The 12,830-nt window shown below is 39.9% G+C and overlaps 1 protein-coding gene across 1 annotated transcript in view; it reads left to right on the top strand.

Annotated features, from left to right (window-relative positions):
- The window catches only part of ttc28 (tetratricopeptide repeat domain 28), a 108,742-nt gene that overhangs the window by 77,347 nt on the left and 18,565 nt on the right, over positions 1-12,830 (top strand). The window contains 9 exon segments of the mRNA XM_034123492.1: positions 7,010-7,206; positions 7,289-7,442; positions 7,529-7,700; positions 8,143-8,311; positions 8,404-8,564; positions 9,182-9,670; positions 10,770-10,962; positions 11,117-11,197; positions 11,708-11,960. Coding sequence (XP_033979383.1) covers positions 7,010-7,206; positions 7,289-7,442; positions 7,529-7,700; positions 8,143-8,311; positions 8,404-8,564; positions 9,182-9,670; positions 10,770-10,962; positions 11,117-11,197; positions 11,708-11,960 — 1,869 coding nt within the window.

The raw sequence follows: 12,830 nt of genomic DNA, 5'->3' as shown, positions 1-12,830 counted from the left end.
CAATTTGTGGAATGGAAAGCAGAATGACCAATTTCATCACACCAGTTATTTGTTATTTATTATAAATATTAATGTCTAATGTTTTTAAATGTCAAGAGATATTAACTTCTTCATTGTGTCCTCCTGTCTGTATGAAACCAAACATTATGCCCTTTGGAAACTAAAAAGTAAATCAAGGATGACTTTGATATATTCTGCATGAATTTCATTTTCAAAAAGTGGATGATGTGATGCAATTTTAGATAAGAGGTGAAACACTCTCCAGTTTGCAGATGCAGAAGTGTTATTATTGCAGCTGATGGAAAAAGCTCCTGCGTCACATGAACTGTTAACCATTGAGCCGCCTGTCACTGTGTCGCCATGGCAACTCAATAGACTGATTGGACCTGATCAACTCTATCAGCATCGATCAGCTCTCAGACAAACGACTCTATCTGTTACATAAAGCACTAAGTACATTTGCCCAAGTACTGCATTTAACTACAATTGTGGGTACTTGTACTTTTCCATTTAACGCTACTTTGTACTTCTACTGAACAATATTTAAAAAGCAAATATTGAACTTTTTTACTCCTATATATCAATTTGACTACTTTAGTTAAATTTCAGATAAAGATTATTAATACATAAATTAACCGATACATTATAACTTTATTTAATTTGTATTATTTAAGATCAATCTAGCCAGCAGTATTCAAAGCCATAAAATCAGCTCCAACTTTAGCAGCTGCAACACGAACATTGGAAACACATTATTGCATTTATAATTATAACTTATGTTATATACTGTATATTCTTCTGAAATGAGCCCTTCTGCAAGTTGAGTACTTTTAGTATATTTAGATGCTCATACTTTTCTCTTTTTAGAGATTTTAGTCACTTTAACCAAAATCCAGAAGAAGGGCAATACACAGTTTTGGCATACAATTTAGTGCATCACCCAAGTACACGAATGAGATACATGAGGTACTTTACTTAGGTATTTCCATGTTATGCTAATGTATACTTCTACTCCATTACATATCAAACACTTTTTACTTGACTACATTTTTCTTAGAGCTGAGGTCACTTTGTAGATTTAAATTGTACAGTATGTGAAAAGCATATGATGAACTTATAAAACAAGATAACATTTTGTGAAGTTAATCATATTCTGTTTATAAAATGTATTAAATTGCAAAATATATCAAATGGTTTAAATCAACAGTAAAGTATTGATAACGAATGAATGAATCAGTAATAATAATCTAATAATAGCAGATACTGCATGGTAAAACAGTTACAGTGGTCATCTTCCAGGTTTATGGGTACTTTTACGCAACTTTTATTAAAGGGGACCTACTGTATCATGCAAAATGCACTTTTGTACGTCTTTTATACATGAATATGTGTCCCCGGTGTTCCAGGGAACTCACCAAGTGTCAGAAAACACAACCCTCTCTATTTTCCTCCATACCCAAATCTCTAAAAAAGGGGCTGCAACGGATCTGATAAAAACTGATCCAGATTTGAACACTGTCCTGACGTCAGGACAGTGGCGTAAAAGTATAAATATGCCTTATAGGTATGGTCCTACACTACAGTATATTATTCAAATATAGCATGGTAGGTCCACTTTAAGTAAGGCAAGTCATATTTTCAATGACGGACGTTTACTTGTAGTAGAGTATTTTTTCGGTGTGTTATAAGTACTTTTACTCAACTAAAGGATCTGAATACGTCAGCCATGCCTGGCCGTAGACCATGTGTAACTCCCCTGCTCATCTGCCTTCTTAGGCCGTATCACATGACCACAATAGTGCTTCTCTGGCCAATCAACGCTCATGTTTTATTAAACGGGTTCTGGTTTCTGCGACCACAGTGATATCTGAGCCAGTGAACCTGACTCCGCCGCTGACTGGACTGTGTGTGTGTGTGTGTGTGTGTGTGTGTGTGTGTGTGTGTGTGTGTGTGTGTGTGTGTGTGTGTGTGTGTGTGTGTGTGTGTGTGTGTGTGTGTGTGTGTGTGTGTGTGTGTGTGTGTGTGTGTGTGTGTGTGTGTGTGTGTGTGTGTGTGTGTGTGTGTGTGTGTGTGTGTGTGTGTGTGTGTGTGTGTGTGTGTGTGTGTGTGTGTTGCATTACACCAGTAATATGAGATCTGAACACATCCAGTTTCCCGCATCGGGCACAAATGTCCCTGTTTCATGCCGTTTCCACTTCCTGCTCAGTATCCCATTAGAACAAGACTCTTGTGTTCAGTCACCAGGAAGTCTTTTTATTCGCCGTCTGAAATAAGCAAAAGTCAGAACCACACAGTGCTGTGATGTGTGACTAATAGGAGATTGCTGAAGTCGCTGACACTCTCCTGACAGACGAGAAGCAGTCTGTGGTTCGGATCAATGAGTCGCATCATCATTTATGGATGATACTTTTCTCACACTGAATGCTGACTGGGCAACTCTTCCACCTCCTTCTCCTCCTTTGTTTCCTCTTCCTTTCTTGTTTCTCCTCTCCTCTCTGTATTCTCTTGTACGTTCATATTTGCCTTTCTTCTCCTTAATGTTTCATCTTCTCTTCTCTTTTTTTCCCTTCTCTATTTCTCACTCTCCTTTTCTTTTCTTGTTTCCTCCTCACTTCTCTTCTCCTCTTTTTAGTTGTCTTCTCCTTTCTTCTAGTATCTCCTCTTTTCTTCTCTCATTGTCTCTCTTGTTCACCTCCTCATCCTCTTCCATCCTCTTCCATCCTCTTGGATTTGTCTCTTCTCTTCATTCAACATGTTTTATCCTTTCTTCTCCCCCCTTATTTCCTTTTCTTGTCTCCTTGCCTAACGTCTTCTCTTGTCTCCTTGCCTTCCTCTTCCTCAGATGAATCCTCATATTTTATACCCAACTGGTTTTTGCTCCTATTCTCGTATTTTATGGCTTCATCTCCCTCATATTGTTCTTATCCTTTCTCATTTTGTTTATTCCTCTCTTTTCCTCTCCTGTCTACTGAACCTGTCTCCTCCTTTCATGTCGCTAGCTTCCTCTTTCAGGTTACAAATGTGTCATTCAACCAACTGTTTGTAGATATATTATCTTTGAATGAAAGCATAGAGATGAATATTTCTCAAGTTATCCCCACCCAGTTTAGTTCATTGATGACAGAGCCTCTTCCTGGAGATCACCCCCCTCGTCTAATCTCTCTCTGCTGTCTCAGCTGAATACCCTGTCATCAGATCTCACCTCCTTTTACACACTTATAATCCTCACAGCTCTTCTCTCTCCAACGTATACCCCCCCTCCTCATCGGGGAATCCCAGCATCCTGCAGAATATATCTGCAGATAGCTGTCACCTCCCCGCCTCGGAGGAGCTCCTGTGTTCTCATGTGTTAGCAGAGTTTAAGAGGAGGTGTAACTGTAACCAGCTATTCCCGCCAACTCTGCAGGCTGCTCTGTAATCCTCTTAGCGCGAGACCCCGATGAACGAGGTCTCCCTTTCCTTATCAGCTGCCTCCTCCTCCTCTTCGTCACGTCACCCTGCTTCCTACATATTCCACACAGGGCTTATGTGAGAGCGAAATCATTGTATGTTAGTGTGGTATCATTGCATTTCTTAAAACTGACAGTTTTACCAATTAGGCTTCCTATTGACTCACACTGGCAAGATGAGTGTGTGTGCACAACACCCTTCACACCCCATGTCTCTCACATAACGTATTTATAAAGGTGTGTGCTATAGAGTGATTTGGTTGAATTAAACTGAATCAAATATGCATCATTATTCTCAAAGAAAGTTGAATAACTATTAGATATTTTTAATTTATAATATGCCAATTAAAGACTCAATTATTCTTTTTAATTAATTGCATTTGTACATCCAGTTTCATTATTCTTCTGTTCAGTCGGCTTATGTTTATGTAATATTCCACATTTGTTTTATTTCCCTATGTTAATGTTTTTTTCTCCAGTTTGTGCCTTTATTCTAACCCACTTTATATATTCTTCACTTGATTGACATAAACTAAATAATCACTGATTACCTTTCTGAAGCTTAATTTCATGATGGTTAACAGATGCCTACGTAATCAAATATTTAATTAAAGTAAGTATGTATGGATGCTATAGACATTTAGTCTTCATGGTAATGAAGGAACATGTCACCCAGTGCAACGGTGTGGCTCATTTATGCGTTTTTTTATATTTTTGGGGAAGACAATGTAGCTCTGTGGCACAGACAAAGAAGATTAAGCTTTGATAAACACCACATTATTGTTACTAAATAAATGCATTGTTGGTTTTGGACATTTCAAGGGATTTCATGTCAGTAATAACATTTTTACAACATTACCAGTAGCCAAAATAGTACAACAAGGCTTGGAATGTGCAGTGGTTTTTGGATTTATAAATCTGACTACAGTCTCTGTCCCCCCCTCTCTCTCTCTCTCTCTCTCTCTCTCTCTCTCTCTCTCTCTCTCTCTCTCTCTCTCTCTCTCTCTCTCTCTCTCTCTCTCTCTCTCTCTCTCCCCACAATCTGACGCCACATGTAACCTTTTCCATCTGGTGTCTGGACACCCCCTGTATCCCTGTTCCCCCTCTCCTCACCCCCTCTCTTCTGTCCTCTTCATTGTGGAAATAACATGTTTTTAATAATAAAGTACAGTTATGTGGTCTCAGGTTTAAGGATTTCTTAATATTTCAAATGCAATATTTATGTTAGAAAAACATTTGAAGTAGATTAAATTGTTAATACTGTGCTAAAAGACTTGGGTTATCTTGCTCTACGCTCTACAATGCCCTTTTGTATGTCTAAAACATAGATTTTCTCTTTTCTTTTCTTTTTTTGTCAATTTATTGAACATGTCAGAAACAAAACATACAACAATAATAATAATATATATATATATATATATTCTTCTTTTTTTTTCTCACTCATAATAATAATTATAAGGGGAAGGTGAAAGGAGAGGACGGACAGTCGTACCTCTGCAGGGGAGCCAGACAACTGCCAACTGTTGAAAATAACCCAAAAAAAACACAATTACAAAATGTGGCGCCATAAACCGTATTACTTATTATTTAATGCGAGTGAACTCCTAGCACACCAAACACACCTGTGACTAAAGGTCACCACCAGCTGCAGCACAGGACACAAAGAGAATCGAGACCCTACACAATGTAAAGTAGTTAATTTAAAGATTACTCTGATTTATTTTGTTGTGAGTTATTATTGTAAACTGTGTGGGTGTGGCAATAGTAACTAAGGGTAGCAGACCCTATTGAACGATGACCCCAATAGCTTTTTTTTTTAAAAAGCCAAATTAAAGCAGTATTTGCAGTGCAGTTTCCTTCAGGACTTTTAACCTGTAAGGTTCAAAATAAAAAATCAGACTGAAAAGGTGAATATGAGCAATTACATTTAATGAACACTAATTTGAAAGGAGGATGTGTAATGTAATCCTGTTAATCTAGTTATGTTTTGCTCTGATTTAGGCTTTAATTAGACCTAGATTACCCAGTTAGGGGGTTTGCATGACAGTTGCACAGTGTTGCCTCTTATCTGGGTATAATCAAGTCATTAGCATTGGTGTAAACACAATAACTGTAAGAGGGAAGATGAACAGCACAGTTAAGCCCAGAAACACACAGGTTTAAGATATATACATGTTAAGAGTCTTGTGTGGCTGTGCAGCATCAATGGCTGCTTTCCCCAGTATTGAGGTATCTATTAAAACTCCCTTGTGTTTAACTTTCTTAACTTTCCTGCAGCGCTGTGAACTGGGTTACTGATAGTAGGAAAGACACATCATCACACTCAAAAGTTGGGATATTTCCTCCTTCCTTTTCCCTGGATAGAAAGACAGCTCCTCTGGATCTCTGCATATTCAAGATCCACAGCAGCTGATATTTAGGATTTGTTGAATTTTCCCACTCTAGCTTTTCAATTATTTACTGCTCCATACTAATATTTTATATGTACAGTACATGTTCTTGCTTGTTGGTGCATCATTATCTCGATGCATCATTTTGGGAATTGTTGATGTTCATCATGACTGCATCTACATGCAGTGCAGCCTCTCTGGTTGATGTTTACTGCAAATCAAATGAATGTTGGATGAGCTCATCAGCATTGCTGCAGAATTTAGAGTTGGATGCATCAAACTTAAGTCACAAAAACAAGGACTTGAGTATTGGACTTGCCTGGCTTGCTAAACTAACCTGTCTTAAATTACTTCAAATTTGACCTGAACCTGGCAAATGTCTTTAGACTCGACTTATGGTTGCCCAAGACTCAAACTGATCTCCTGCTGGACTTCAGACTTGGTTGTTCTTTTCTTTAAGTACTTGAGACTTGACTTGGTCAAGTTTCAAATAATCCGAGTCTTCATTTGGACTTGTTTCAAGTGGCTGAAGACTTGACCCAAAATTACTTGAGATATTTCAAGTGGATTTTTCTCATAAGACTTCAAAATTGCCCTGCTGTTGGATTGAGACTTGACTTGGACTATAAGCACATTTGAGTCTTAATTTTTAATTTTGGATATTTAACTTGTACCAGAAGACTTTAAAACAAAACTGCTAATCACTCACCTTACAGTAGCTCTATTTAATTTCACTCAACCATCTGAAAATGAACTTATATTATGTTGTGTTAATGTTGCTTAAAGGTAGGGTAGGTAATTCACTTCAGAAACACTTTTTGTTATATTCCATGGAATGCTCTTAACATCCCGATAGCAATGAATAAATTAAATGCTTTGACAATAAATATATACAAACATTTCATCTGTGGAAGCCAGAGTCCAATTATCTGCCTCGGCAGATAATTGAATGGCCTACCTGCCTGTCAGCCTTCCATCTCGTGCACAAACTTATCTCGTGCCCTCATTGGTCATGTGCGCGTTCGTGTGTGTTGGAGGAGGGGCTCTGTAAGGAAGTCTGAAGGAAGGGGCAGATTTTTTTCGGTTGTGTACTTTCAAATTCTAGCGCACTCGAGTTGGTTTCTCCATTCTTACCTACCCTACCTTTAACAACATTTTATTTTTTCCCAGGCATCATCCACCAGATGAAGGGGGAGTATGACACAGCCCTGAAGCTCCACAAAGCCCACCTGTCCTTCGCCCAGGAGCTGAGTGATTACGCTGCCCAGGGGAGGGCGTACGGTAACATGGGTAATGCCCATCACGCACTGGGCATCCACGACCAAGCTGTCCGGTTCCACCGACAGGAGCTGCAGATCTCACTGGAGGTGAATCCCCGGGACTCTTCACCAGGGACATGTAGATGCTCATGTGGTAAAAACAGATCAGTGAAATGTTTTTGTGTTTCAGGTGAATGACCGCCCGTCCCAGGCCTCCACACACGGGAACCTGGCTGTAGCCTATCAGGCGCTGGGGGCTCACGACCGGGCTCTGCAGCACTACCTTCACCACCTGACCATCGCTCGAGAGCTGCAGGACACTCAGAGCGAAGCACGAGCACTAGGCAAGCTAGACAGAGGAAGATGAATTCAGACAAATCATTGGGATTTCATTGATTTAAGTTCTAATGTTTTATGTTTTATTTTCCAGCAAACCTGGGTAACTTCCATAGCTGCAGAGGGGAGTACGCTCAGGCTTTGCCGTACTACCAGCAGTACCTGGCTCTGGCTCCAGGCCTGCAGGACCTGGAGGGAGAAGGCAAGGTGTGCCACAACCTCGGCTACGCTCACTACTGCCTCGGACAGTACAGAGACGCTGTCAGGTCAGAGACTTCATTCATCTCACACAACAAAGCTTTATAAGAAGGGCAAGAGGTTTTTTCAAGAGAAATAATGTCTTTCCTCAAAAATCTTTTTTAACTTCACAGACAAATTTGAATTTGTAGTTGAGATGCCAAAGTTAAAAAATATATCAAATTAGACAGAGCAAGTTTTGGGACTAGGCAGCTAAAATATTTCTGTTTAATTGGATGGTGCAGTCTTGGGGTTTTATTATCTCCCTCTGACTTAACATTGTATTATCATAAGACACTGTCAAACTGTGGAATAAGATGACTGTTTAAACCTTAGGGTTACTTAAGTGGGGAAAAAAGAACAACTATATGTCTAGGTTTTATTGACTTGATGCATACATTAACTCACCTCTATATAGAAAATGTATGTCCACATACATTTAAATTCTTGTGTGTTTTTATCATTTCTCAGGTATTATGAGCAGGACCTGGCCTTGGCTAAGGACCTCCAAGACAAATTAGCCCAGGCTAAAGCCTACTGTAACCTGGGCCTGGCCCACAAAGCACTGGGGGAGTACAAGAAGGCAGAGGAGTGTCAGAGATACCTGCTCTCTCTTGCTCAAGCCTTGGATAACACTCAGGTCAACTACTACTACTGCTGTGTTCACTAACTGTAAAAACATAACCTGTACACAGGAAGTGGTTGTTAATCATGTGGTTGTATTGTCAGCAGGCGGTTTTCAGGGCCTTTGGGAACCTGGGAGATGTGTGTGTGTGTCGGGGTGATCTCCCAGGAGCTGTGAGGTTTCACCAGCAGCAGCTCAGTCTGGCTCAGAAGGTCAACGATCAGAAGATGGAGGCTGACGCTTACTCTGCACTTGGATCAGTTCACAGGTAATAAAGTTGACAGGTATCAGAATGAGAATCAGAATCAGTTATATTACCAAGTAGATTCAAGATTCAAAGGATTTAATGTCATATGCACTTAAACTACAGTGTAGAAATGACAATGACAAACTTATGACCCAAGCTCCTCCAACAAAGCAACATAATTATTTAATAAAATACTAAAATAAAATAAAAAAATAGTGCAAGAAGTCTATATACACGTAAATAGAATATGATACAAGAACAGAACGGAAAATTAAATATTTCACTAAGATGAAATTAAATACTGTTTATTATAGTAGGTAATAGTAGGTTTACTCATACGTGGAATTTTCGTTGGTATAAATGGTGCATACAAAGACACAGAAAGAATACGTGGCACAAAATAGTACTATTAGAAGCTATTTTTAAAAAAAAAGAATTTTAAGGCTATTGTAAGACATTTAAAAAAAGATAATATTAACACAAAATATAAATATGTGAGAAACTCAGTACATTAAAATATGAAAAATACTATATTCAAAGTGGAGAGCTGTGCAGATTTAAAAAGAGGTAGTGTGGAGCAGAAATGTAACCCTTACCCTCTGTCTTCTTCTCTTACCTCTCTATTTTCTCTTCTTTAGGATGCTCCGCCAGCTCGATACAGCCCTGTCCTTCCACAGCCAGGAGCTGACCGTGCGTAAGGATCTGGGTGATCAGCAGGGGGAGTGCCGCGCCCTGGGCCACCTGGCCGCGGTTCACATGGCCCTGGGAGACTATGCTACAACCTTCCAGTGTTATGAGGCCCAGCTCGGCCTGGCGCAGGGTCTCAGGGACGCCCGTCTGGAGGCCCAGGCTCATGGGAACATGGGCATCACCAAAATGAACATGGGGGTGTTTGAGGAAGCTATTGGATATTTTGAGCAGCAGCTGGCCATGCTGCAGCAACTGAGTGGCACTGAGAGCATGCTGGACAGAGGCAGGGCGTATGGGAACCTGGCAGACTGCTATGACGCTCTGGGAGACTATGAGGAGGCGATTCAGTACTATGAGAAATACCTGACTGTGGCTCAGAGTCTCAACCATGTTCAGGACCAGGGGAAAGCCTACAGAGGACTGGGCAATGCACACAGGTAGACACAACTAAAGAAACGCACCTAATCGCATATTTCCCAAGTTAGATGTTAAGATCAAGACCACTCTAATATCTGTATGTAAATATTAAGTTACAGCCAGCAGCTGTTTAACTCCACAAATAAACAAAACTAAAGACAGGCTTTGAACCCTTTAATTACAAATGCAGGGTTCATACCAAAATGTGTAAAATAAGTAGTCCTGCCTCCCCCTTCTGTAGCTTTACATATAAGTGTATTTCCCAAAATGTTTTACTATTTAGATTTGTTATCGTCCTATATATGATGACTGCACCCACGTTGACTGGTAGTGAAATGTGCAGCTTTAAAAAAAAAAAAGCTTTAAAATAAATACTGATTAAGGAAACTTTATTAAATGTTCCCTTACCGGCTAGAACAACGGCAAGTTAAACATGTAAAAGTTAAACAAGTTAGACATGCCATGGAAGCAAATCTCTAACATTAGGTCTACATTTCTGTTAATATGTATGTTATGTATATAATTTGCTTTCCTATCAGTTTGGATGCCGGGACGACATTCCAACAAGAATCTCAAATGAGCATTTCTTGCCTCAAGCATAAACATTTGAAATGAGCGCCATGAAAGTAATGCAAATAATCATAATTCAATAACAGTAAGAAGCAGCAGTGCTGATCGGAGTGGTTTCCTCGCTTTTTTCAGAGGTTACATCTCCACATTTCTCACATGAAGCCATACAAGTAATGTTCACTGAAGAACAAGGCTTAATGACGGGTTCCCTTTATCCATCTGCTGTAGTCTGTTCTGCTCTCTGGAGTGTGAATGAGATGGAAATGAGGAGAGGAGAGGAGTCACTGTTTTATCTCATTGAATACAGCCTTTGTAGATGTTTGGAGGATACAGTACTGAACTCTTTTCTACAGCTTCAAAATCTACATTATTCTCCTATTTCCCTTATTGTATGCTTTCATTAATTGGCCATATGGGTCTCTCTCTGCTGTGAAAAACACATCGTATGGGTTTAAAAAAAACTTGAAGTACGTTTCATTCAAGGGTTTGATAGAACAAATAAAACACAAAGAAATTATGTTCAGGCCTTTTGTTTTTGTCTCTCTTCAGGTCCATGGGTAGTCTCCAGCAAGCACTGGTGTGCTTTGAGAAGCGGCTGGTGGTAGCACATGAGCTGGGGGGGGAAGGAGGGGGCAAGGCTCAGGCCTACGGGGAGCTGGGCACCTTACACAGCCAGCTGGGCAACTACGAGCAGTCCCTCTCCTGCCTGGAACACCAGCTGAACATCGCACGCACAGCGGGGGTGAGCATTTACCTGACAAGTGTTCTTGTTTCAGCTGACGACTTCACTTTCCGGCCCCTTTTGAATATGTGAAATATAACAACATGTCTCTTTTTTTTTATTACATGTATATTATGCACATACAAATATTGTAAATCCTTTTCTTAACCAACAGGATAAATCCCTGGAAGCAGAGGCAAGTGATGCTCTTGGGGGTGTTTATCAGCGGATGGCAGACAACGAGACAGCGCTACAGGTTGGTGTAGATCCAAAATACATCATGATTAGGTATTTACTAGCCGTCATTTAGAGGAAAAGTTTGACATTTTGTAAAAAAAAAAAGGCTTATTTGATTACTTGCCAACATTTTAGAAATATTTTACTACTCTTTTGTCTGTAAATTAAATATGAAGATACAGCCAGCAGCTAATCATCTTAGCTTGGCATAAACACTGTCCAACTTGCAGAAACCTGGCGAGCTCTACACACTGTTTTTTGTACAGATTACACACAAATACACATATTGTGAGCTTTAGAGATGCTAATAGGTAGATTTGTTTACTTTCTGAAAGAGCCAAACTAGCCGTTTACCCCTGTTTCGAGTCTTTATGCTAAGCTAAGCTAGCTGGGGACAGGCTGTAGTTTCATATTTACTGTACACACATGATAATGGTATCAAACTTCTCATCTAACTCCAAGCAAGAAAGTGCATTATCATAATTCCAAAATTGTCACCCCATGAAGTAATCACACTTCCCTGCTACAGTGGCACCAGCGAGCTTTGGATATAGCGGAGCAGACGGGCTGTGTGAGGAGCCAGGGTCGATCCTACGGGAACCTGGGACTGACCTACGAAGCTTTAGGGAAGTATGAGCGGGCCGTGGTCTTCCAGGAGCAGCACCTGAGTGTGGCGGCACAAACCAACGATCTGATCGCCAAAACTATCGCCTACGGGAGCCTGGGGAGGACACACCATGCACTGCAAAACTATGCACAGGCTGTGATGTACCTGCAGGAAGGTAAGAAATCAGCTGCAGAGCTACTGACTGGAGTTATTACAAGGTTAGCAGCATTGTAAAGGAACATTTAAAATAGTTTCCAGTATTTTAGTATTTATAGATTACTAAATCAGCAATATTTTGTATTCTTTGATAATCTCCTTATTCTGGATTTCTCTATTTATTATTCTGTTGATATGGTGTCAGAAAAAAGTCAAGAATGCCTGAGACTATTTTTTTTTAATTGTCACCTGCTTTTCTGAGTATCGACAAATTCATTAACTGACTCATTTTCAGCTGAAATCCCCTGAATATCTGATTTATACCACAATGCCACACACAGCCACTTTTCTACCTTGCCGAAAGATAGCTAAAGAGTGACTCTACATTCTGAAATTACTTTTTGACTTGCGTCATAAATACCCTTTAGTACATTTCATATGTTCACCAGTGAATGATAGCTGCACAAATCCAGATAATTGATCATTATGACACTATGATATCTGATATGTGACAGAAAAGTTCCTGAATGCTCCATTAAACCACAGGACGTTATGTAATACTGATGGATTGAGAGGTTTGTAGTCCCACCTGAATCAAGATGCAGCATATGTTTGAAAGGATCTTTTGATTTTGGCATTTCCACTATGTTTAAAAGCAGTCTGTATTGCTGACACACATCAACAAACTCTCAACTTGATGAAAGGGAGCGATAAAGTTATAGCAGTCTTACCATCGCCTGCAGTCACACACTCTCTGCAGAGACTTTGATCTACATGTGTGTTTCTTATTTTAAAGTCAGAGCTGCTTCATTGGCCTGAGAACATTGTGAGTTGTATTTCTGATACCATCCAGAAGCATGAAGGGTATTCATGAGTCACAGTTCAATAG

This window comes from Trematomus bernacchii, unplaced genomic scaffold (genome assembly GCF_902827165.1).
Source record: "Trematomus bernacchii unplaced genomic scaffold, fTreBer1.1, whole genome shotgun sequence".
Lineage (NCBI taxonomy): Eukaryota > Metazoa > Chordata > Actinopteri > Perciformes > Nototheniidae > Trematomus > Trematomus bernacchii.
Note: the sequence above shows the minus strand (reverse complement) of the source record. Positions and strands in the feature narration are given on the sequence as shown.